Source organism: Dasypus novemcinctus, chromosome 16 (assembly GCF_030445035.2).
Source record: "Dasypus novemcinctus isolate mDasNov1 chromosome 16, mDasNov1.1.hap2, whole genome shotgun sequence".
Classification (NCBI taxonomy): domain Eukaryota; kingdom Metazoa; phylum Chordata; class Mammalia; order Cingulata; family Dasypodidae; genus Dasypus; species Dasypus novemcinctus.
In genome coordinates this window covers 80411042-80438926 of record NC_080688.1, presented here as the reverse complement: position 1 = coordinate 80438926, position 27885 = coordinate 80411042, and the positions used below count along the sequence as shown (strand labels likewise).

Below are 27885 nucleotides of genomic sequence, written 5' to 3'. Positions count from 1 at the left end.
ATACCTAACCGCAAAAAGCATAAGAGTAACTTTACAGCAGAGAATCCTTGTAGACAAAACTTTCACTTTAATCAAGTGATCAAAGTTAACATTTCCAGTAATGGGATAAATCAAAATCTTTCTAGGATGCTATGACAATAAAACTAACACTTGATATTTTTATCAAATGTCCATAGTTAGAATCTTAATCATGAAAAAAAAATATTTTTAAACCATACTGAAGGACATTCTAAACAACACCTGGCCTAAAATTGGACATTCAAAAGAATCATCAAAAGTTTTAAGATAATGAAAGTCAAGGAAAGACCAAGAAATTGTTCTAAATTGAAAACTAAAGTGACATAAGTAAATTCTGTGCACAATTGTGAACCAAATCCTTTTGCTGTAAGGGATTATAGGAAAATTGATGAAATTCAAATGGGGTCTAAAGACTAACTGGTAGTAATACAAGTGTGTTAATGTCCTGATTTTGGTCACTCTATTATGATTATATAAGAGAATGTCATTATTTTCATAAGAATTACACATTGAATATTCCAGAGTTATAAGACATCTTAAATACAGGGGAAAATTTCTTTTTATAGTATTTGGCAACAGCAAGGGAATAGAATAAGATGAATGAAGTGTCAAAATGAAAACTTACCACACACACAGAAACAACAAAATAAAACCCTAGAGAAGAAAGAGATGCTAATCAACAGAATAAATCCATCATGGTAAACTGATGCCTAGACACCAATAAAACATTATAAGCCATACTAAGAAACAGGAAGACATGGCCCAGTCCAACGAACAAGTTGAAAAATAGATGAGATGCAGACATGGAACAACTAATCAGAGATGTCCAAACAAATATCATGAATCATCTTAATGAAGTGAAAGAAGGGATTAAGAATAATAAGAAAACGCTGGGAGAACATACTGAAGAAATTTTAGGTGCACATAAAAAGATAACAGTGTGATAGTGATTAATGGCACAATGTAAGAAATCAAAAATACACTGGAAGTACATAACAACGTATTTGAACAGGCAGAGAAAAGAATCAGTGATGTGGAAGACAGTATATTGGAAATCAGACTGATAGTCGAACAGGTAGATAAAAAGAAAAAACCCAGCAGGGACATAGGGATTTGAATGACAACACAGAATGCAGAAAAATACACACTGTTGGAATCCCAGAGGGAGAAGAGAGGGGAAAGGGGCAGAAGGTGTGTTGAAGGAAATAATGGCTGCAATTTTCCCAACCCTACTGAGGCACATAGATGTATAAGCCCAGGAAGCTCAGCTTACCCCAAACAGGATAAATCCCAATAGGCCTACTCCAAGACATATACTAGTCGAATTGTCCAGTGCTCAAGACAAAAAAGAGAATACTGAAAGCAGCAGGAGAAAAGAGATCCATCACATACAAGGGAAGTTTGATAAGACTAAGTGCTGATTTCTCACCTGAAACCTTGGAGGGAAGAAGGCAGTGGTGTGACATAGTTAAGGTGCTAAAAGAAAAATAATTCCAACCAAGAATTCTCTACCCAGCAAAGCTGGCCTTCAAAAATGAGGGAGAGTTCAAAATATTCACAGATAAACAGAAATTAAGAGAGTGTGTCAATAAGAAACCCACCCTTCAAGAAATACAAAAGAGAGTTCTGCAGGCCAAAAGGAAAAAACAGGAGAAAAAGAGTTGGCATAAAAATGTAAGAACAACTAAAAAGATAAAAAGATAAATAAAAACAACATATGACATACATAAACCTAAAGAAATTATGACTAATGCAAGTAATTCTTTGACCATAAAACATTGAATGTTAATGCATTAAACTCTCCAATCAAAAGACAATGATTGGCAGAATGGATAAAGAATTATGATCCATCTATGTACTGTCTACAAGAAACTCACCTTGGACACAGGGACTCAAAGAGGCTGAAAGTGAATTGTTGGAAAACAATTTTACATGCAAACAATAACCAAAAAAGGACAGGAGTAGCTATACTAGTATGGGACAAAATAGACTTTAAATACAACACTATTGTAAGAGACAAAGAAGGCCACTATATACTAATAAAAGCGATAATCTTTCAAGAAGAGAACACTCATAAACATTTATACACCTAACCAGAACATCTCTACAGAGAATCAATAAAGAAACAAAGACCTTGGATAATACATTAGAGGATCTGGACCTAATACAGATCATTACACCTAAATACAGTGGGATATATATTCTTCTCAAGGGCACATAGATCATTCCCCAGGATAGACAACATGCTAGGCCACAGAACAACTCTCAATGAATTCAGAAAGATTGAAATTATACAGAATTATTTCTCTGACCACAGTGGAATGAACCTGGAAATTAGTAAGGGGCAGAAAAGTAGATTAGGCACAAAGTTATGGATGTTAAACAACACAATTTTAGGCAATCAGTGGAACAAAGAAGAAATTGCAAAAGAAATCAGTAACTACCTTGAAATGAATGAAAATGACAACACAATGTATCACAACCTATGGGATGCAGCAAAAGCTATCCTGAGAGGGAAATTCATAACCATAAATTCCTATATTTAAAAAAGAAGAAAGAGCTAAAATCAAAGATTTAACTGCACACATGGAAGAATTAAAAAAAGAACAACAAACTAATTCTGAAGGAAGTAGAAAGAAGGATATAATAAAAATTAGAACAGAGCTAAATAAAATTGAAAATAAGAAAGAAAAAATAAACAAAACAAAAAGCTGGTTCTTCAAGAAAATTAATAAAATTGACAAACCCTTAGCTAGACTAACAAAGAAAAAAGAGAGAAGATGCAAATACATAAAATAAGAAATGAGGAAGAGGATTTCACCATTGGCCCCACTGAAATAAAGAGTATCATGAGAGAATACTTTAAAAAATTGAATGCCAAAAGAATGGATAATTTAGAGGAAATGGACAAATTCCTAGAAACACACAAGCAGCCTACATTGATGAAAGAAGAAATTCATGAACTCAACAGACTAATCACAAGTACTGAGATTGAATTGGTCATTAAAACTTCCCAACTAAGAAGAGCCCAGAACCAGATGGTTTCACAGATGAATTCCACCAAACATTCTGGGAAGAACTAACACCAATCCTGCTTAAACTCTTCAAAAAAAAAAAAAAAAACAGAAGTGGAGGGAACATTGTCTAACTCATTCTATGATGCCAACATCACCCTAATATCAAAGCAAACAAAGATGCCATGAGAAAGGAAAACTATAGACCAATCTCTCTAATGAACCTGGATACTAAAATATTCAACTAAATACTTGATAATCATATTCAACAACACATCAAATGAACTAGGCACACATCAAATGAATTAGGCAACAAGTGGGCTTCATCCCTGGTATGCAAGGATGGTTCAACATAAGAAAACCAATCAATGTAAAATGCCACAATACAGATAGAAAGAAAAAAAAATCACATGATCATCTCTATATGTGCAGAAAAAACATTTGACAAAATACAGCACCCTTTCCTGATAAAAACACTGCAAAAGATAGGAATAGAAGGAAACTTCCTCAACATGATAAAGGGTGTATATGAAAAACCCACAGTTAACACCATATTCAATCGTGAAATCCTAAAACTTTTCCCTGGAACAAGGCAAGATCAAGATCTGGACTCAAGAGACATATGAGTGGAAAAGTGTTGGACTCCCATCCTGGGGAGTCCTGCTATGTTTTCAAATAGAGGGGCAGGTGTGTCTTGAAAGCATAGGCAGTGACCAGCAGGGAAGGACAGATCAGTATGTCAAGTCCTCAATGTTGTTGCAAGTAACTATGAATCTTGCTCTAGGGGAGTGAAACTTGGTGGTTGTTGTGGGTCTGCAGGGGAGATGGATAAGGATAGAATAGATAGGACATGGGGCATTTTGGAGGTGATAGAGGTGTTCTATATGATCTTGATGGATACAGACCATGTTAAAATTCATCAAAATGTATAAAAATGTATGGTAGAAATGTAAACTATAATGTAAATCATTAACCATGGTTAGTAGCAATGTTTCAGTATTTATACATCATTTGTAACAAATGTACCATCCACATGTAAAATGTTAATAGGGAAAAGGGGAAAGGGGGAGGATGTTGGGTATATGGGAATCCCCTATATTCTCTATATGACTTTTCTGTAACCTAAAGCTTCTTTGAAGACAAAATGGAAAAAATAAGACACTGGGGCAATAAGTGGAAGAAAATGTCACTCTACATCCCAAAATAACAGATCTTGTGGTGATGAAAGACATAGTCAAAAAAATTTTTTATTTTTATTATTTTTTATTATTCTAATTTTTTTATTTTTTGTATTTTATTTGTTAATTTAAAAACTCATTATTTCATTTCCTTAATAATTGCATATGGTTATTTTGTTGGCTTCATTTTTTAAAAAGTTTTGGATCATGGAAGGGTTACAACTGTGTCAGGTGAGGATCATTGTTGTGGGATGTCAGTCCCGGGGGATGCATGGGAGGACATTCACCAGAAGCATAACTATAAGGCATATAAATGTGTTCAAGTGTTCATGGGGCATTGTCACAGTGGGTGGAGATTCACACAATAACTGAAAGAATATCAAATTCCCATCCTGGGGAGCTCTGCCACATTCTCTAATGGGACAGCAAGAATTCCCCAGTACAGGGGTAGTGACTAGTGAAGGAGAATGGATCACTGATAGGCCCTTGATATTGGTGTCTGTACTTATGAACCTTTACTTTTGAAATTGAAATTTAGCCTAGTATTACAGGGTGCCTAAGATTTACCACCTGAGAACCTTCTTATTGCTCAAATGTGGCCTACCTCTATGCCAAACTTAGCATACAAATGCCTTCTTTCCCTCCAGCGTGGGACATGACTCCTAGGGATGAACCTCCCTGGCAGAGATGGATTACTACAAAGCACCAACTACAAATGTAACTGGAAAAAGACCTTGACCAAAAGGGAGAAAATGTAAATACAAATGAATTTATATGGCTAAGAGACTTCAAAGTGAGTTGGGAGTTCATTCCAGAGGTTACGCTTTTGCACATTTCAACAGGATCTCATTGACTGCCAAAGTAAATATTGCCTCAGATAGTGGAGATATCAGACAAGATAGGCACGGCAGACAGCTCAGGATTTTGGTGCCCTGCCAGTGGGCCCTACTTGGGAATTTATGCTCCCCAGTGTGACAGAATTGAACCCAGTTGTGGTTTCCATACATATGGCTCTTCTGCCCCTTGTATGTGAACCTATAGTTAGTGCTAAAGTTGATAGGTGTATGCCCAAGTGTCTTAAATGTTTGGGCTATCCATGTGCCAGCTGGGCCCTGAATCTCATCAGAGTTGCAACACCTACTCTCAAGTTCACTGGACTCATCCAGGACAATTAACAAGGAGATGATGGTGGACAATGCCCATGCCAAGGAACAGAGAGAGTTTGCAACTGCAAGCAAGATAGTTCCATCTACCTTCCCCATGGGATCAAAGCCCCCTCTCAATTAGAGGTGGAGTGGGCATCACCATCCCAGAATCCTCAGGACAGGGGAATAAACAATGGACTAGAGTATACTTACTAATATTCTAGTATAGATTTGTTGTGATTTTAGCAATGAAAGAACTTTTATCATTGATGTGGAGAAAGTGGCCACTGGAGGTTCTGAGGGGAAGGAGAGGAAAAAACAGGTGTAATATGGGGACTTGGAAATTGTCCTGAATGACATTGTAATGACAGATATAAGCCATCATATATCTTGCCATAACTTACAAAATAGTATGGGAGAGAGTGGAAACTACAATGTAAATATAATCCATGCTTAGTGGCAATGCTCCAAAATATATTCATCAATTGTAACAAATGTACCACACTAATGAAAGATGTTGTTAATATGGGAAAATGTGGGAGGGGAGCAGAGCATATCTGAAACCCCTATATTTTTAATGTAACATTTATGTAATCTAGGTATCTTTAAAAAAAGAAAAAAGGAACTCAAGCATGCCCAGAGATTATGGCTGCTGTGTTTACTTGAAGAGTACTAACCAGTTAAATAGCTTCTGTTCATCCCAGCAGTGATGGTTCCAAAGCATGGATTGAGCATAGTGGGATGTAGCATGCATTCTGGGCCACATCAGTCTTTGGCCAGCAGTGTGCAAGGATGAATGCAATGGTAATACAAACACCATACAGTAAGAGTGAAACTTTACTATTGACCCCAAGTCTGTTGACGCCAAGCAAGCCCTTTCCCAATGTAGCGGTTTGATATTATTGATGAATTCCAAAAAGAAATATTGGATTATGTTTGTAAACTGATCTTTTCCTCTGGGCATATTAGATTATGTTGGATTCATAGGTTTATTTGATTAAATAATTATGTAAACCTCTTGTGCCAGTAGGGCATTGAGTTCCCACACTTTGGTGGGTGGGGACTCACAGATAAAAGGCATGGCAAAAGACAGAGTTGGGGGCTTTCAATGTTGGAGTTTTGATGTTGGAGTTTGATGCTGAAATCTTAAGCTGGAGCGCCAGGGAGAGAGACAAAGCCATTCGCCTGATAGTCTACAGCTGACCTTATGGAGAGAAGAAAAGCCTAGAAAGCCTCACAGTCTACAGTGGACCTTGTGGAAAAAACAGAGGATCTGAGCCCGAAGGAACCCAGGAAGCCTGAATCCTTGCAGAAGTCAGCAGCCATCTTGCTCCAACACATGAAAATAGACTTTGGTGAGGGAAGTAACTTATGCTTTATGGCCTGGTATCTGTAAGCTCCTGCCCCAAATTAATACCCTTTATAAAAACCAACCAATTTCTGATATTTTGCATCAGCACCCCTTTGGATGACTAATACACCCTACCTCTTCGTTGGCTCTGGACAGCTTCTTTGTCAATGGCTGGCCTTACCAGGTCATGTCTCCCACTAAGAACTTTTTTATAAGTGATCTAACCAAAAAGATAGTAACTGCTGAAAGGAGAGATAAAAAGGCATGGCCGAGAAAAAGAGGAGTGGGGAGGGAGAACTCAGCACTGGGGGTGCAAAGCTGACTTTTCCTCTGCTGCCCCATCGATGCCCCCAAATGGGCTGTCTGCTACCCCCACCCCAATTTCAGCTTAACATCACTGCCAGTGAGGAAGCCCTCTATCTGTTTTGGAGCCCATCAGTCTGGTGACCCAGAATGTATGGATTAATTGGGTGAAGCAAAATTCTACATTAGAGACAGAGTGAAGATATTTTGAAGACACTTGGATCATTATTAGTAGCAACAAGAAAAAAAATCACCTTTATATAGCTTAGTAGAATAATACAAGCCTTTATTCAGATGATGTATTGAACAAGGCTCAGGTCAAGAATGGAAATAACCTTGTAACACAGGAGAATTCACTTACCCTGTGAATGTCAAACACTTTTTCCGCAAAAAGACCATTGGTCATGCTGAGTTGATAACCCTTGTGGGGTTTGTTTATATCGGAGAGAACTCTATTCAGTTGATATTCGAGTGGTTGCTGTCATTAAAAAGATTTATAAAATTTATTCTTGGAAAAAAACATTTATCTAATATCATAAAAGTATGAAAAATAATGATGCTATAAAAGCAGCAGCCAATGGTGCATACATCCATAATCTCTAAATTATTATTACTTAACTCAAAAGGCATAGGTAAATTATGATTGTGATACTGTGCTAGTTTTCAAAATCTCCAGGTGAATCAAATTGTTTCATGAGCTTAAAATTTTCTAATTATCAAATCCCTCTCAAAGTCAAGTTTTGAAGTTGTACTTTTTTTTAAAGGAAAGACCCTGACCATACTGACTGATTTGAGTTACTAATTTTTCAAAGAAAGTGGCTATTCAGGTGACTTTCCTTCTTAAGATGAAGGATGATGGCTCAGTTTGTGAATTCTCCAGGCTCTAAGACTCTCTTCCTTTCCCTCCTTAACACTTTAAAGGTCAGGTTTTGTTGATGTCTACTGGCCCTCTCCAGACTGGACTCTACAGACTAATACTGAATCTGTTCATTAAATATCAATTTCTCTGCCAAAAGAACTAAAAATAATGCAATAATTGGGCATATGTGGTTGGACAAATACCTACTCAAAAGACCTCAGTTGAACTAATATATTTACATCCAATTTTACACCGTTTTCTTCTCATCACCACCAACAACTACTTCCAAGTATAATAATCCCTTTTTATTTGGCTTTCTTAACAACAAGAGCTTCAGGCTACTCTCATACTCATTCTTGAAATTAATTCTTTGATCTTGTCACATTTTTTCTGGATTTCGAATACCTACATGGTAGTTTGGTCTAATTTATTGCTCACAGATAAATATCATAGAAAAAAACAGTCCACTTATTACTTATGGTTTTATATTTTTTAAATTTCTGTTTTATATTTCCATTTTTAAGAATCATCTTTAGAAAATGTTTATGCCTTGATTAGGGTTACTATTAACTGAGTAAATAAAAAAGAATTTCTGTACATGCTTTAATTCAATAATTCTTCCCCTTTATAAAGGAAATTAAGTTTTGCTAACTCTTTCTCATAATAGTACGTGTGATCAAAGTTAACTAGTGGTTTTAGTAAAATAAATGATTACCTTGGAATAAAATTACTAACAGAAGATAATGAACTACCTAATATGCATGTTAAATCATTTTGCCAATATACGCTGACTATGAATATCAATGGAGAAAGACAAAACATTTAGCTCCATACTATCTTGCCAAAACCTGGCCAGTACATGAGTAAAAACAAAACAAAACAAAAAAGATAAATTAATAAGTAAATTATCAAAGAATATATTTGAAATTTCCACATCTGGAAATCTGAATGGCTCATGTTCTGTGCTTTAAAAGAATAGAGAACATTTTAAATCTATTTGTGAGAAGGTAGTTTTTTCTCAAGTTATCCTCACATTCTTTTTCTCTGAAGGAACAGTTTGTCTTTACCTGAGTATTGGAAGAGTTTCTGCGTCCTGAATCGGCACCAAAGTGAAGCACCTGCAAAACAAAGGCAGATACACAACTCAGCAGTCAAAGGTTGCTATCAGAATTGTTCCCCTGAGGTTTTAAAAATAAAAACATTTTCCCAATACATTTATCTGACCACCATTCCTTGTTCACTATATCCTTGAGCTAATTTGTCCCATGACATCGAAAGACTGCCAGCAGGCTAAAAAGAAGAGAAACATATTCCATATCCTTAAAGTTAGGGGAAGCACCACATGCTGAGAAACCCCTCAGAAATGGGGAATGGGGAGGAGATGAAAGACTTCCAAGTGTCTTGATGATGATAATATGGTGTTTTAGGAACTACCCAATTTAAATACAGTTTAAATCTATTGTATATAAAATGAAATTTAAAGTAATGTCACAAAAATTTTAAGTGGAATATATCTCATCTCTACATTTTAGATATATAAAAAATCGATGGATTTTTTAAAAAGTTGGTTCAGTATTTTTTAAAAGTGGTCATAAAGAAGTAACAAATCCACCTGCCTCTTCTGTTAATATGTATATAGTGGATTAATTTCCACAATGATAATTAAAAGAAGCAATTCACTTTTGAAAAGAGAAAGATCTGCAATGGTAATGAGATCCTCCCATCTCAAATGTAAAGGCTATTTTAGAAAGGAGTGTCTTAGAAACTTAAGGATGACTGATTGGGAACACTGTTAGGGAATTTTTTTCCAGGTGCCAGAGAAAGATACAGGCAGAGAAACTGGGAGAGGAGATGAACCAGCCTCATTACCAACCCAGAAAGTTCTTTCTCGTCTTCCTTGTCCTTCACTGTAAAGAATAAATGGTGTGGGTCTTCTGCTAAACCAGCCTAGATATAGCCAACAACCACTAGAAACTAGAGGAAGCACTGCAGGAGGCAGACCATCACAGGCACTGAAATGAACCTTTCAGCCCATCTGCCCCCTCCTAGAAAGTGCAACAGGATCACCCGGCCCATCACCAGACCTCGGGGCACTGAATTTCCTGAAGAATGATCTACAGTCCAACAGCAGCTAACCTTGGATTAGGCAGGCAGGCAAGGCTCAACTCTTTCACAAAAACAGTGGAGAAAGAACCAAAAGCTGTCAGAAGGAAGTCAGAATAAGATGGCAATGCTTCATAATTCCCAGGAGGATGAAGGACAGAGAGACAAATAACCAAAACAACAAACTTGAGTTATCAAACCCTGCAGGGCCAGGAAGGACTCCTCTCCCCCACCCTCAAGATACTTAGTTGGGGGAAACGGACTTTGGCCCAGTGGTTAGGGCGTCCATCTACCATATGGGAGGTCCGCAGTTCAAACCCCGGGCCTCCTTGACCCGTGTGGAGCTGGCCATGCGCAGTGCTGATGCGCGCAAGGAGTGCCCTGCCACGCAGGGGTGTCCCCCGCGTGCGGGAGCCCCACGCGCAAGGAGTGCTCCCGTGAGGAAAGCCGCCCAGCGTGAAAAGAAAGTGCAGCCTGCCCAGGAATGGCGCCGCCCACACTTCCCGTGCCGCTGACGACAACAGAAGCGGACAAAGAAACAAGACGCAGCAAATAGACACCAAGAACAGACAATGGGGGGGGGGGGGGGGTTAAATAAATAAATAAATCTTTAAAAAAAAAAAAAAAGATACTTAGTTGGGGTAAACCCCTGGCTTACTGCAGGCAACTGAGAGGGGAACAGCCATCTTCCTCCCTGTCAGTTGTTACAAGGAAAAGGAGAGGGGGGAATTGGGGGGAGGGGACTTTTCTTCAGTGAATTCAGCCATCAGAGCTCACTTTGAATCTTAGCTCTGGCCAGACCACAACAAAGGAAAACAGAGACTGAAAGAAACACCTCCATGAAAAGGTGCACTGAATAGTACCATCTGCTGGCCTGGTCGGAAATTGCATGAACAAAAACTGCTTTTGGTTCTCTCTGTAGTTTAACTCCTGAGAGAAAATCAGCCCACCATTAATGAGTGCCTCACACAATTTTGATCACTTAAGTGGGGCAATTTAAAAGACTTAGAATAAGTTGAACCAAATATCAAAGATGAATTGTGGGGGAAAAACAGTAGACAAGAGAGAGAAATTGGCCATCAGTGTAAATTCACCAACATAATCAGATGCCTAGACATCAGCAAAAAAATTACAAGCCACTAGGAAACAGGAAGAGAGAATCCTGTCAGAGGAACAAACCAAATATCCTGAAGAGATGCAGGATTTAAGACAACTGATTAATGAAAATCACCCAACTCTCCTAAATTAATTTAAAGAATTGAGAGAAAATATTACTAGAGATAAAGGATATTTAGAGGACACTGGGTGAGCATAAAGAACAATTTGAAAGCCTGCAAAAAAAAAACAACAGACTTTATTTGAATGAAAGTCATGATGGAAGAGAATAAAAATATATTAAAGCACATAAGAGCAGACTTGAATTGCTCAAAGACAGAATTAGTGATTTAGAAGACCTAACATCTGAATAAGAAACAGAAAGAGAAGGGAATGGAAAAAATGAAATGGAGTCTCAGGAAATTGAATGACAATGTGAAACACACAAACATATGTATTATCAATGTCCAAGAAGGAGAAAAGAATGAAAAATGGGCACAAAGAATATTTGAGGAAATAATGACCAAAACCTTCCCAGCACTTATGAAAGGCATAAATATCAATATCCAAGAAGGACAATGCACACCAAACAGAATAATTTCAAACAGACCTACCCAAGACACCTAATATACAGAATTGCAAGTATTAGAGATAAAGAGAGGATTCTGAAAGCAGCAAGAGAACCAAAGCATCACACACAAGGGAACCTCAATAAGATTTAAGTGCCCACCTCTCATCAGTAACCATGGGACTAAGAAGAAGGTCATATGGTATCCCTAAGGTATTGAAAGAGAAAAACTGTCAGCCAAGAATTTTGTATGTGGCAAAGTTGTCCTTCGAAAACAAGGGTGAGTTGAAAGTCTTCACAGACAAACAAAAACTGATGGAATATGTTACCAAAAGACCGGAATTGCAAGAGATACTAAAGGGAGTGCTGCAGCCTGAAAGGAAAAAACAAGGGTGAGAGATTTGGAGAAGAGTTTGGAGATTATTATGAAGGGTAAATTATACAGTAAAAAGACAAACAATAGTATGATATGACAACAAAAGAAGGACAAAATGGATGAAGTAATGTCTTTGCAGTAATAATATTGAATATTAATGGATTGAAATCCCCAATCAAAAAAATAGACTTATAGAATGGATGAAAAAATATGAGCCATCTTTATCGTATCTACAAGAGACTCATGTCAGATGCAAGGGCACAACCAGGTTAAAGTGAAAGGTTGAAAAAATATATTCCATGCAAATAGTAACCAAAAAGGATCTAGAGTAGAGATACTAATATTGGACAAAATGGATTTCAAATGAAAAACTGTTATAAGGAATGAAGAAGGTCATTATATATTCATAAAAGAGGCAATTCACCAAGAAGAAATAACTATACTAAATATTATGGACCTAAACCCAGTGGAAGTGGGTTTATGAACACAATAAACTATGAAGCACACAATGGAAAGCTGAAGGGAAAAATAGATGCCTCTACAATATAAGTTGGAGACTTCAATACACCACTTTCAGTATTGGCTAGAACATCAGGATAGAGAATAAAGAGAGAGACTGAATAATATGAAAATGAACCAGACCTAAAAGACATCAATAGAGAATCACATGCCAAACAGCAGGATATGCATTCCTTTCAAATGCTCATGAATCCTTCTCCAAGATAGACCATATGTTGGATGACAAGATAAGTCTCAATAAATTTAAAAAGATTGAAATTATACACATTCTCTGATCATAACAGAATGAAGCTGAAAATCAGTAATGTACAGAAAAAGGAAAAATTCATAAATATATGGAGATTAAACAACACACTCTCAAATAATCAGTGGGTCAAAGAAGAAATTGCAAGAAAATTCAGCCACATACCTTGAGATGAATGAAAATGAGAACGCAACATATCAAAACTTATGGGACAAAGGAAAAGCAGTGCTGAGAGGGAAATTTATAGCCCTCAATGTTTAAATTAAAAAAGAAGAAAGAGCTGAAAATCAATGACCTAACTACACAGCTGGGGGAACTAGAAAAATAACAGCAAAATAATCCTAAACCAAGCTGAAGGAAAGAAGGAAAAGACCAGAGCTGAAATAAATTAAATCAAGAACAAAAAAAACAACAGAGAATCAACAAACCAAAAGTTGGTTCTTTGAGAAGGTCAACAAAATTGACAAACCTTTAGCTAGACTGGCAAAGAAAAAAAGTGAGAAGATGCAAATAATTAAAATCAGAAATGAGAGGAGGAACATTAACACTGATCCTGCAGAAATAAGAGAAATCATAAAAGAGTACTATGAACAACCATCTGCCAAAAAAACTAGACAATGTAGATGAGATGGACAAATTCCTAGACACATGAACCACTTACACTGACCCTAGAAGAAATAAAAGACCCCAACAAAGAAATCACAAGTGAAGTGTTTGAAACAGTCATCAAAACCTCCAAAAGGTGAAAAAACCATGACCAGACGGCTTCACAGTTGAATTCTACCAATCATTCAAGGATGATCTAACACGAATTTTGCTAAGCTCTTCCTGAACAGGAAAGTATGCTGCCAAACTCATTCTATGAAGGCAATATCACCCTAATACCAAAACCAGTTAAAGATACTATGAAAAAGAAAACTATAGACCAATATTTCTAATTAATATAGATGCAAAAATCCTCAACAAAATACTTGAAAACTTAATCCAAGAGTACATTAAAATAATTATATATGCACCATGATCAAGTGAGTTTTATCCCAGATATGCACGTGTGCTTCAACACAAAATCAATTAGTGTAATAAATCACATTGATAAATTGAAGAAGAAAAATCACATGATCCCCTCATTTGATGCAGAAAAGGTATTTGATGAAATACAGCGTCCATTCTTGATAAGAACACTCCAAAAGACAGGGAGAGAAGGCAACTTTCTCAATATGGTAAAGTACATATGTGAAAGGTTTACAGGAGCATTGTACTCAGTGGTGAAAGACTGAAACCTTTCTTGCTGAGATCAGGAATAAGACAAGGATGCTCACTCTCTCATATATTATTCAGTATTGTGCTAGAAGTTCTAGCTAAAGCAATTTGGCTAGATAAAGAAATAAAAGGCATAAAAATAGGAGAGGAATAAGTAAAAGCTTCACTATTCTCTGATGATATGATCCTATATCTAGAAAATTCTGAAAAATCCATAACAAAGTTTCTAGAATTAATAGATGAGTTCAGCAAAGTGGCAGGATACAAGGTTAATATACAAAAATCAACAGTATCTCTAAAATTCCATTTATAATAGAGACTAAAACAATCAAATATTTAGAAATAAACTTAACCAAGGACTTAAAGGACCTATATTCATAAACCTGTAAAACATTGCTAAAAGAAACCAAGGAAGACTTAAATAAATGAAAGGACATACCATGTTCATGGATTGGAAAATTAAATATTGTTAAGATGTCAGTTTTACCCAAACTGATTTACAGATTCAATGAAATTCCAATAAAAATTTCAACAGCCTTTTTTTTTTAGAAATCAAAAAGCCAATAATAAAATTTATTTGGAAGGGTAAGGGGCCCAAAAGAGCCAAAAATGTCTTTAAAAAGAAGATCAAAGATGGGGGCCTCTCACTTCCAAACTTTAAAGCATATTACTAAACTACTATAGTTTAAAAAAAAAAAATGGTACTGGAATAAAGACAGACAGATTGACCAATGGAACCATTTTGAGAACTCAGAAATAGACCTGCACATCTACAGTCAAGTTATTTTTGACAAGCTGTTGAGCCCACCAAGCTGGGCTCAAACAGTCTATTCAGCAAATAGTGCTTGCTGGGAGAACAGAATAGTCATAGCCATTAGAAAGAAAGAGGACTCCTATCTATTCTGTGTATAAGTTAACTTATACAAAAATTAACTAAAAATGAATCAAGGTGCTAAATACAAAAGCAACAACTATAAAATTCCTAGAAGAAAATGTGGGAAAACATCTTCAAAATCTCGTTGTAGGCAATAATTTCTTTAAATTTACACCCAAAGCACAAGCAACAAAAGAAAAATGTAGATAAATGGGACCTTCCGTTTATCCAAAATTAAACACTTTTGCACTTCAAAGGACTTTGTCAAAAGGGTGAAAATGAGGCTGATTATTGGGAGAAAGTAGCTGGCAATCCATATCCAATAAGGGCTTAATAGCCATATTTAAAGAGATCATACAACTTAACAATAAAAAGCTAACCTATCCAGTTAAAAAATAGACAATCTATCTAATTAAAACCTATCCAATTAAAAGACAATATTCCAAAGAAGAAAGACAAATGGCAAAAAAACACATGAAGAAATGTTTAATGTCACTAGCGATTAGGGAATTGCAAGTCAAAACTATGAGATATCATTTCATAAATATTAGACCAGCCATTATTTAAAAATTGGAAAACTAAATGTTGTAGAGAGAGTAGAGAGAGAGAAATGCTTATTCACTGTCGATGGGAATGTAAAATGGTATAGTCACTGTGGAGGACTGTTTGGCTCTTCCTACAGAAGTTGAATATAGAATTGCCATGTGACCCATAATACCATTACTAGGTACTTATATATACCCAGACTTGAGAGCAGTGACACAAATAAACATCTGCATACCAATGTTCATAGCAGCATTATTTATGACTGCCAAAAGTTGGAAACAAACCAGGTGTCCATCAACTGGTGTATGGATAAGCAAATTGTCATTGATGGAATATTATGCAGCAGTAAGAAGAAATAAAGTCGCGAAGCATAAGACAACATAGATGAGCCTGGAGGACATTATGCTGAGTGAAGCAAGCCAGACACAAAAGGACAAATATGTGTGAATGTGCTTTTAGAACTAAATATATTATGTAAACTCATTGTATTAATAATTTGAATAGAATGAGAAAATAGAATGAGGGTAGGGAATGGAAGGCTGATGTTTAATCTGTACAGAATTGGTTAAAAGGTTGTTTGTAAAACTTTGGAAATGAATGGAAATGGTGAGAGTACATCATGCTGTTTGTGACTAGCAGAGCTATTATATGGGTATGACAGTGGTTAAAAAGGAAAGCCTACGGACATTTATATTTCTAGAAGGAAACCTAAAAAATGTAACATGGGACTGTTACCTCATGCAAAATACAAGTTTGGGTAGTACTGCATATATGACTGTTTTTACAAAATATAATACAAATAAACTAGAGAGAAGGAAACAGAATAGCAGCTATGTACGGCAGGGAAAGCATAAAGAGACGGAGAGGTGATGAGTTTTATTTGGTTGGTTGGTTGGTTTTTGTTTATTGTTATTATTACTATTATATTATTATTACTAGAATAATGAAAATGCTCGAAAAATGATTGCAGTGGTGAATGCTCAACCATGTGATTATACCAAATACCATTATTGTACACTTTGGATGGATTTATGCTTTATTAACGTGTTTCAATAAAATTGATTTGTTATTAAAAAAAGGAAAATGCCAAACTTTTTAAATCAAATTGAAGGCAAGATGGGAGGAAACTCCCTAAGCACTCCATCATAAAAGCATGACATACTAATTGAATATCTGGGAAATACTAATTACATGAGTCAAAATCAGGATTTGTGAGATATTAATTAAAATTGTGCAATTATTTGAAATTAAGCTGTCTTTAGATTTTTCCTTTTCCAGTGTGGCTCTCATAACTCTGTTACTTCTAATAATTGCTACTATGCCCAAGTCTTGATTTCCCAATGCACTTCATTTAAATTTACCCCAGGCTCCTGTGTCTTTGGTATCTGAAATGCAGAAGTGCCCACTACAAGGAAATGATAAAACGTACTACATATATGGCAATGACTTATGCAAAGTAAACCTGTTCTGCCTCCCCTGCAAAGATGGGTAATACGCAGAGGCAGCCGTGGACTCATTTCAGTTTTGTTTCTCCAACCACCTTTCTAAGAGTATGAAAGATGTAAATAACTGCTAGGCAATGGTGGATTTGTCCTACTGATAGATGTAGGATGACTGAATACCTAAAAGTAATTTGTTTCTCTCCCTGTTGCTCGCAAACAAAGGAAAGAATCATATGTAAATTAGAAGGTAATAAAATGCAACCCTCTCTTAGTGCCAAATTCTGTTTCTTGTGGTCAAGAACATGCTGTTGAAGCAATGAAGGATGAAAACCAGCTTCAACCGGTTGGCCAGACCTGCGCAGAAAAAGCTCCTGGCTGTCCTCACTTCAACATGCTTAATTAGCACAGTGAAATTCCCACCCCTGGGTGGAGTTATCTGCCCTTTTTATGGTCATACAATGTCTGAGTAAGTGTGATTTCCTGAATATATGAATCATACAATTTTATAACTAGCTACGCATGTTCCTCCATATGCATAAAAGCTAATGCATAATCAAAGCAAATGCTAAGTAGTAACTTAAGTATTTAAGCAAGAGTAAAACCTCAGCACAGGGAGTCAGGTCTGCATCGCTCTAGACTGACCTTGGCTCCTGTCTGCAGACATAATAAATTAAGTTCTGCCTAATTCTCATGTTAAAATTTTTTCTCTGGTTATCCCCAAAGGCACAGCTTTGGGACCTAACACTACTGTCTCAGTTCATGAGTCCTGGAATCTGATTTATTGTAATGCTTTCTGTAAAAAGATCTACCTTTGCTGTAAGGGACCATGGTTGTTCTTGCACAACACCCCTTGCAGTGAGGCAAAAAAAAGGTCCATTTTGACACCGGGCAAAAAAAAAATAATGATGTGTAGTAGTTTAATTAAGCCAGCCGATGTCAGTAGCTGTGCCTCTGTGAGGGCTTCCAACGTTCAGGCTTTAGATTCCTCGTGAATACCACCATCTTATTGGCTAGGCGGAAATGGAGCAGCTCAGACAGAGGTGTCGAAACTTTCAACGCTATGAGTGTCATCCTTTGTTTCCGTGTGTCAGAGATACGGAACCTGTCCCAATTTCCATATCATCTTAATCTGGAATAATAATTAATGTGAGAAAATAGAGATAAGGCAAAGGCAATAAAGAAAATTTTATAAACAATTTAGTAGCCAAATTAAAATTCACAAATGGAATTCTGCAAGTGTCAAAGTCCCCCACTTGGTAGCCTGGGTGGCTTCTTATGCCAGCCTCTCAAAGGTCAGCCCTCCTTTTCATTTTGTGTTGGTCTGTTTTAATAGGAGGATTTTCAAGACCTTAAAGACTAGAGCAGTTGTCACTTTCTGACTGATAGAAAGAACTGGGGTTAGAATAGGTGACGGTATTCTGGGTCCTTAAACAATCCTGCCTCCCACTTGTGTGGCTGATTTCATTCTGATTGTGTCTCCTCTGTCTGTGAACAACAGAATTGGTAAATTGTCACTCAGAATGGAAGGATCAACGAGGACATTCCATTGCCCTGAAATAAAAGCATGAGTCTTTGTAATGGAGATAACGTCATTACAATTTTTTTCATTTGTACTGCTCTGTAACTTCCACGTTAAAAAATAAATGAAGTTTGCCTCTCAGTGCCCCCAAATGTGAAAGGAAAAGTTGTGATTGGAAGTCATCACTGTCAATCACCTTGGATAGAAGATGGAGAAGGAGGAAAGTACAGACCAGTTTGTGTCCACCTACCTTGAACTTGGGGAGTCCCTTTGTATCTTTCCTTCCTAAAGTGAAGAGTAAAAGATAGGATGGTCCAGTTCTCTGATCACTGAGAGAAAAGTTTAACCAGCAGAAGGCTGGAAAACATTGGGAGTCATATTTAACTAATATGAGATGTTCTCTTGGCTAAGTTATAAATGGCTTTGAGGTAAAACCTTTTGACTCATGTCAGTTTCTCAGAGTTTGAAACCTTTAACTCACTGCCAGGTAAAAAGAACCCAGTGATTAATCTGGGGCCTAGTAAAGAAAAAGGAATTTACCCTTCTGTTTGGCCAAAATTTCTCCTAAGGCAAGCTCTAACTTTCTAAATTTCCTGTAGTTTTCTTTTAAAACAAAGACCTAAGTCACTACTGAACAAATGACATTTGGAAATATATAGGTATAATAGAAACAGAGAACATCGTGATAAAGTATCAAGACTCAAACATGCTAATACCCTTTTTGATCTAATTCTTGTGGTATTTAGGCAATATTATCAAAGTTGTATGAATCAACAGAAGTTGTCCCTTTTAAGTTTTTGAAAAAAAACTTTAAGAAATATAAATATTTAACATGATGCTTTGAAAATTATTGACTTTATTCCATTTTGAAATTAATTTGATTGCATTTTCTGACATTCTTATTTAGCTGATAGTAAGCTTGCCTTGTACAATATTGAGGTGACATATCACTTTTTATCTAAACTTCTAAGACATGGAAGACATATAGTGTCAACACTTAAATTACTATTATTAAAAATAAACAAAGATACTAGCAAATATCAAATCATTTTATATTATTATTATTAATACAATTTTAAAGGGCTTATTTATCACAATTCTTTCTTTTATAACTTTTCCTTTCTAACTTCATGTTTTCTCTATCTGAACTATGAGGAGTTCTATGCTTTTATACTCCCTGGTATCCCTATCTAGGGAAGTCAGGATTTCCTTTGTTTTTCTATACTGGAAGCAGGTTCAGATGATGCTTTATCCAGTGAAGGAACCAGGGATTTGTAGAGAGTGACTGAACCCCTCTGTGATCCAGGAAAGCTCAGGAACATCATGTCAGAAAGCAATTTTAAAGTTAGCTGAAGAGTTGTTTTAAAAGGACAAGCTTAAAGGGGTTTCCAGTAGCCTGTGACAATTTAAGCACCAAAAAGAAAACAGACATTGGTAATGCAGAAGAGAAGCATATAGATGGCAGTCATAAAATGCAACAAAACTGGCTGGGGCCTGATTTTCTAAAATAAAAATGTGCAACGCGTGTTCAGGGTGTTATAATGGGAAACCAATCAGGGTAGGGGGAGTGAAAATTAATTTCCAAGAAGGCACTTTCCTGAGGACTAAAAATTTGTGCAAATGAATTATATGCATATTTTATGTCTCTGGCTGCCATTGTTTCCTCTTATATGTTTCTTATAGGACCATTCCAGCTTTCGGAAAACTGACAACCTTAGACAAATAGTCGCTGTGCTATCCAGAGAGAAAAGAATTGTTCTAGTTTAAATTATCTGCCCACATGCTCTTCAACGACTATTTAGGTTTGGAAGGTTACAACAGGGACAAGCTTCCTCTAGGACTCACTGGTGAACTGAAAAATTGGGAGGAAGAGATGGGCAGGAAAGGACAGCGTCAAGAGCTCTTCGCGAAGCCAGGCTTCACCTGCTGTGGAGCTACTGGATTTAGACGGCAAATGCCCAAAGAAAGGGAGGTAAACTTTGGCCATTTCCCTCACCTGCCCAGCCTGGCTCAGAGCTATGTAAAAGGGCAAGCTACCAAGCACCTTCTGATGGTTGTGGTTTGGGGGTGTCAATGGGATGACCACTCAGGTAGGCCGCTGCCATCTGGAATGTTCTATTATGCCATTTGCACTGGAGTCACTAGTCTTTAGCACTTCATTGGTGCCTCCTTGGGGCTTGCCTTCCTCCTTCATATTTATTGAGGCAGTGGTTCTCAAACTTCAGTGTGGACCTGGAGCGATTGCTATAACACAGATTGCTGGGCCCACCCACTTAGTTTCTGATACAGTAAGCGTGGGGTGGGGCCCAAGCATTTGCATTTCTTACAAGTTCTCCAAGTCATGCTGCCAGTCTGGGGAACACACTTTGAGAACCACTGTACTAAGGGAAAGCAAGTGCTGCAAGCTGTGTGCTTCCTTCACACCTGGAGAGGCGTTCATTGAGAACTGTGAAGACTGCCATCTCATTCCCGGTGACGCGATTCATTTACATAGAGACAACTGCAGTGAAACATGGTCTTGGGGAAGACAATTCGGCCACAGATGATTAGGTGTAGAAGCAAGGGGCATTAACGCAACTGAGACCGACCTTATCAAGCTGAGCCGCACAGTCTCCTCGAGCCCCCAAGCGGACCAGGGCCAGGGCAGTGAAGAGGCTCAGAGAGGAAAAGATCATATTTCCATTTCCTTGATTGCTGTCTAGCTCTCTGAAAAGGTTGAAGCAAAATTCTGCATTTGCTGCAGCAAGAGAGGCCATTGCGAAATGAAGTGCCGCCTGGAGAACAATGAGAAAAGAGAATTAGTGATGAGAACATTTTCTTTTATTATTTTTGTTTTTATATTCATTTCTTTTTAAGTTCAAAGCTCCAATTCTTCAACCTTAAATATAATCATAAAATAACTTAGAGCAAAAAAGATATTATGAAAAAACTTTCTTTGGCCCAGCGTCCCTTTATTACCTACACTTGAATACTCTCTTCTGGCCACAGTACCATATACGTTCAGTTTTTCACATGGATATTCTATATTGCAACGTGTCAACCTACACTCTCATGTTCATATCAGGGAGGACTCCTCTTCTCCTTGACACAGAATGCCCATCCTCAGGGGCTTTTGAGCCTTCTGTTCTCAAGTCTCAAGCAAACTCAGTGATGGGAACTACTAATTCTCAAATCACCCCAGATTTCTGAGCCAAGACAGAGCAAAGAGGCTGTTTAAGGTAAAGTAACTCATTATATTAAGTGGCCTTATAGGTCTTGCTTTCTAAACCACCTGTAATTGAATAAACTGTTAATCTAACATTTGGAGATGTAACGTATCACTTCCTTATCCCTCCTTACACATTCTTAGAGCAACTTGGCATCCTAATTTTCTTTTCAGGACTATACTGATTTCAAATAGTATGCTTCCTTGGGCCTATTAGTATTTTTATTATTTTCAGGCCATCTTCTTTTATGTTCATTTATCTTTTGTGTTGTTTTTCTTTCTTTTCTCAGACCATTTTCTGATTCATTGTAGGATGAAAATGTACTTCCTATATTGTACAATATGAAAGTATACAAGACTTTCTAATACGAAGGTCTACCCTCTGCTAGAGAACCTAATAAGGTATGATAATAAATTTAGAATCCAAAATGAAAATAAGATCATCTTTGCTTTTGTTTTTTATAAATGTGTTCATCACCTAGTTCTTTATTTTACTTTATTTTTTTATGTTGAAATAGTTTTTATTTCTTGATTATGTTGTATCTCATAAGCAGAGAGCTGCAGCCACCATGAAATGCTTACAGTCTCTTCTTTGGGAATTCTTTTTAGTCTTTCCCCACAACCTCCACACTGATGCCAATACCACAGCTTGGGTTGGCTTAGACGAAAAGGAACTTACAAATAAGGTCCAAATTATTCACCTTGAAGCACTGCGATGTGACTGCGACATTACATCTGATGGTAGGCAGGTTACAAGAGTTGTGGACTCAGAATTAGGAGACTCTGTCTTAGTCTCAAGTCTGTTCCTAACAGCTGTGTGACCTGGGTTACCTTTGACATCTCTGAGTTTTGGTTCTCATCTTATTTGCAGAGCTGATCTAATTCAGCATCTATGGCACTGATCCTCAATATAAAATCATGCCTCCTTCCACCCTGCACCACTGTAAGAGGAGCTCAGGGTACTTAGGGGAGAAGGTGGGAGAAGGCTAGAGGGTCACAAGCAGGAAGATATATACAACTTGAATAAGAATATTTTGAAATTCCCATGGTGTTGACTTTGTTGTAGTAATAAATATTTAATTCAATTTGAAATTACAGATGACATATTAAGGTTTTCAAATTTTATCAAAAAATAGTTTGGGTTTTTTTGTTTTTTTTTAAATGAGAAACACCTGTTCTGATTTATGGTAGACAATCAATGAATCAAGCTGCTACATTTATATCTGTAAAGTTGTAATGATCTGCTCTGTCCTCAAAGGCAACAAGTTGGACTTTTCCAGAAAGAGTGTTCCTAAGGGACCCATGCTTTGCACTTTGGAATTCCAAGCCCAGAGAGCATCACTGAGGTATGTTGCCATAAATGATGCTGTTTTTCTAGGTTGAATTCAGCTACATTCAGTTCATTGTGGCTGTACTCCTTGGTGACGCTCCCAAAATACAGGGTGAGAATTTTCTGGTTCACACCCCATATACTCCACTCCAAAAAAAGGAACAGCCTTTACCTATGCCCTCCTTTTGAAAGCAGTCCAGAAAATTAAAATTGGTTTCATAATTAATTCAAGTAAGCCAGAGGGAAAAGCAGTGGCAGCTATGTTCAAAGCAACTCCTTCTGGAAAAGGAGAAAAGGAGCGAAAGAAAGGAGGAGGGCATGGGGTGGGGGTTTGTGACTGGAGAGCCGCTTTATCTACTCAGTGATGTTGGCAGGGCCTGAGACCCACAAACTTTTCACGGACTCAAAATCTTATTTTAAAACTGAAAAATAGGCATTGCTTCCAAAAGATGATAAAAAATTATAAAAGACCAAAATTAGCAGGTATACAACTAAATGTACTAAAATGTACCATGACCTTTTAATTAAATTTAGTAGTCACAAGAATTTTATTACTTTGGGGGAAAATTGTGTGTTAGATTCCATCTTTTCAAATGAATTTCTAAGAATTCCTATCGATTACCAAAAATTAGAGCCAATGGTAAATGATATGAATCACTCTTAGGAAGGGAACTTCAAAAGCAAAAATCATTATAAACTCTTCCAAATATTTCTTTTTTTTTTCCCTTAAGATTTATCTTATTGATTTCTCTCCCCTTCCCCACCCCCCTCTCCCAGTTGCCTGCTCTCTGTGTCCATTCGCTGTGTGTTCTTCTGTGACTGCTTCTATCCTTATCAACGGCTCGGGGAATCTGTGTTTCTTTCTGCGTCATCTTGTTTTATCAGCTCTCCGTGTGCACCATTCCTGGGCAGGCTGCACTTTCTTTCGCGCTGGGCGGCTCTTCTTACGGGGCGCACTCCTTGCTCGTGGGGCTCCCCTACGCGGGGGACACCCCTGCATGGCAGGGCACTCCTTGCACGCATCAGCACTGCGCGTGGGCCAGCTCCACACGGGTCAAGGAGGCCCGGGGTTTGAACCGCGGACCTCCCGTGTGGTAGACAGATGCCCTAACCACTGGGCCAAGTCCACTTCCCTCTTCCAAATATTTCAGTAAAAATTATAGGTAATAAAGAACTGTGGACATATTTTAATATATTTGGTTGAATATGTACTAGAGCCTTTAAAAGTCAGAACTGGAAGATTTTTTAAATGATCCTGTTCAGGGGGGGCTGCCTGAGAGGTTCAATGGAGTCTGGAAATGATGCATAGCATCATATCCCAGGTGCAAAAATGCACTTGAAGGTGTATTTTTCTTTGGTCATTTCCCAGTTCTTCTTTTGGCTTTAAAAGTTTATCTCATTATTTTATCCCCTGGGGAAAAATATTTTAATGTATTTGAATATCATTCTTAAAATCATTTTCTAAGCAATCATCACAAATGTTCATTTTCTAAGGCTTTACCTATCCTGGTATCTTTCCACAAAACTGTCACCTTTTAGAGGACAGGAGAAGCTACACAGGAATTCATTGGTTCAGGCAATCACATTCATAAGTTTTATGCCTTAAGTAAATTTTATGGCCACAAAATCATACTAGATAAATAAATAGAGTAATAAATTTAAATGAACTAATACATTTATAAAACAATTATAAGATCTCAAGCAATATTTTTTAAAATGTAAATGACTCTTACTAGCATGTATTCAAACACTCTTATATAGATAGACATGTTCATGCGCATTGAAAATCAATGGTGAAAAATACATTCCAGTCCACATAATTGTTTTTATCTTTATGCAGGTGCACTATAATTCAAAAAATGAAAGCAAGAATCTTTGCTCCTCATCTGATATGAAGTCTGAATTGCATTGGCAAATAGATAAATATTTTTAAGGCTGAATCAGATGGCAGATGAATAAAAGTATGCATTGTAAAAAAACTGTGATTTTCCTTTTTCCAATAATTACTTTCCATAGCAACTTCAAAACAGCAACAAAATTTAATCTAAATCCAAGCAAACTACCAACTAGTATCCAATTATTTGGTTCCCAATTTAATAACTAAAGAAAACTGAAAAGAAAAACAAATGTCATAACCATAATAGAAGAAGATATCGGCTCTGAATCCATTCAGGGTGCCATTGTCTGGATATAGTGATAAAAGAAATTTTTTCCAAATCATTAAAGGACTTGACTTTAGAAAATGATTTTTCATTTGTTTAAAAATGTACCATATTCTTACATTTCTTACATCAGTATTTGTTTAATATGCAAATATGTAATGAATTTATGATTTTCAAGTAAACATGAATTAACAAATACTCAAATATTTTTAAAACCCAAACTTCAGATTTGAGGATGTATAAATCTGCATCAGCCTGAAGTCTATTTGATTACTTTATGGTATGTTTCAATCTGAGAACTTTTTCACTCCTTCCGTCCTATAGTCAACATACTATATGTGACAAAGGAACAGAAACCTTCCCATCAAAACTTTTTTAAGCATCTAGTAAAGATAATGTCAATCTATAAATAAATAAAAAATAAAATTTCTTCTCTTAATATGAAAAAAAAACTATAAATGATTCAGGGATACTTTTTGGATAAGTGAAAAATAAACAAATATTGTGAGCCTGCTTTTTTATCTTATAATTTATCCTTTTGAAAATGTAAAAAAATTACCAGCTAGTAAAGAGCAAGAAAAAGAATTTCAAAATAAAGCATACAAAATGAGGCACAGAACGTATTTGATCAAACATGAAATTATAATGATAACATTTCATGGACCTAAGTTTTATATGTGATTGATAAGCCATGTGCCTTAAATGTTTCATAAAAATATTATCTAATCTTAGGAAATTTTGACTGTGAAAGGAAAAGCAGTCACAGCACCTTATTGTAAAAACAACCCACCTATATTTTCTAAATTAACGCACACCTAGTGGAGTAGAAAACATGAATACCTACTGTTGAACATGCTTAATTTTTTTTCTTAAATAAGTTAAATGTGATGCTACAAATATAGTTTTTCCTCTAGAGAAGTATTTTCAAATCTTTCCCCTTCTTTTAAGAACATGGTTTCAAATCTAGATAAATCCTTAATCAGATGAGGCTCTAGCTATGCCATTAAAACGAATTCAATTCTATTCTCAAATATTAGTATATGCCAACCCATCATGCCTTAGAGAAGAGACCTGGAAATACAGAATCTAGAGTTCTACATAATTCCCCAAATGCTATTTATCTGGCCTAGGATGGAACAGAGCATGTTCTCGTGGCACCTGACCGCGACACCCTGGCACATCGTTCTGAGCAGCCACTGCCCGGGCCACACTGAGAGGCAGCCCCAGACAAGCCCTCAAGTGGGCAGGCTGAGACCAGAGCCTCCGTCCGGAGCAGAGCCGGGATCAGTTTACTAATTCCCTCTCCCTCTCTCTTATTGGACGTGTCCAGCCAGAGTTTGCACTCCAGAAATATTTACCTTACTGTCTTCATAGAGGAAGTTAGCAGCTGGTTGGGTGAGACTGAAAGAGTTCCTTGCATTATTCTGCAATATAAAGGCTCTGACTCAGACACTCCCTACCTCCTTTCCCAGCTGGCGATGACCGTGGCAATTTTGAATAATGTCGTTAAAGTGGAATTATGGTCAGGCCATTTACAGAGTTTGCGGTGTATTATTTCCAGATTGAATTCAAAGGGGTCTGGGGGACCTGCCGGTGAGCTCACCTCCTGGAGGAGCCGGGTCTGACTGGGCACGGTGTTTCTGATTTTAACACACACATGACTCCTACAGTGTCTGCCCATCCTGCCTGATTCTAATCACTTCTTTTAAAGCCGAAATGGAGCCTCCTGGTCGTTCAGCGCTCTCCGAGGTGACTCTCCTATCAGACAGTTTGGCGTGTTTGAGCAGAGAGGACCATGTGGAGAACTCCACGCCCGGCAGGAGAGGAATGCATTCGTGGTAGGGACACGACGACTCAGCCAACAACGAACACGAGAACACAATCACTATTAACTCCAAGAAAACAAATTTTTACAATGTTGATCGTTACAGACCGTAGAGCTCAGCTGTGGATAATAGTCTCTTAGTTCTAATGATTTACATATTGAATATTGAGCTAAATGAAAATGATGCTACACCTCTGCATGGAGGTGAGAGGGAGATTGTGCAGGGTTGGGTCGGGAAGAGGGTGTACGAGAGATACAAGATCCTTCCAGAGGAGGAAGTCAATAAACAGTCTCTAAAAGTGAAAAGCAAGACAAGGAATATTAGCAGGTGATTGCGATGTCTGAGGAAGACACAAGAAGTAGCAGCAAAAGTGGGAAGCTGAACGGGAAGGAAAGGGGAAGGGGAGACCACAACTTTATTTTATCAGCTTGTGGTCTCACTGCATTATCTCACCTCTTAGATGATATGTAACCTTGTAATAAATAAATAAATGACCAGATCTGGGATTATAGTCCAGCTTGGCAATTCTATTGACTGCGTGACCTAGTAATTAAATTTCCCTGAATCTCTGTTTTAAAATAAAAGTTCAGATGGATTGTGTATAATCAATTATATATCATCACCTACAACTGTTTGGGGTTGGACAGGCACTCAATCATTTTAATTCCCCCTCTCTAGTTCCCCTCCAGGTCCACTTTGCTCTTGTTACAATGTAACATATTATTACCACACAACATAAACTGGGTGGCTTCCGCCATTGTTACACAGCACCTTTCCATCGGGAATTCGACATCCCAACACCCCCGTCCCTCTGGTGTGCTATCTCCATCCCTCTGAGGCAAATAATGCAATGGCTTCTTCACGGAAACTTTAATCACAAGAGGAGCCAGGAGGGTCTTTAGGAATAATGAGCTGTAGGAGTGGAAGTTCAGAACCAACAGTCAGGAA

At 37.2% G+C, this 27885-nt stretch overlaps 1 protein-coding gene across 1 annotated transcript in view; it reads right to left on the bottom strand.

The window, feature by feature from the left end:
- SERPINB7 (serpin family B member 7) overlaps positions 1 to 27885 on the bottom strand; it is a 60895-nt gene that overhangs the window by 20113 nt on the left and 12897 nt on the right. Inside the window, exons 2-4 of the mRNA XM_004452920.4 lie at positions 21003 to 21188; positions 8936 to 8986; positions 7371 to 7487 (exon numbers count right to left, since the gene is read on the bottom strand). Of these exons, the coding sequence (XP_004452977.2) occupies positions 7371 to 7487; positions 8936 to 8986; positions 21003 to 21170 (336 nt within the window). The 5' untranslated portion in view covers positions 21171 to 21188. The remainder of the gene's footprint in view (positions 1 to 7370; positions 7488 to 8935; positions 8987 to 21002; positions 21189 to 27885) is intronic.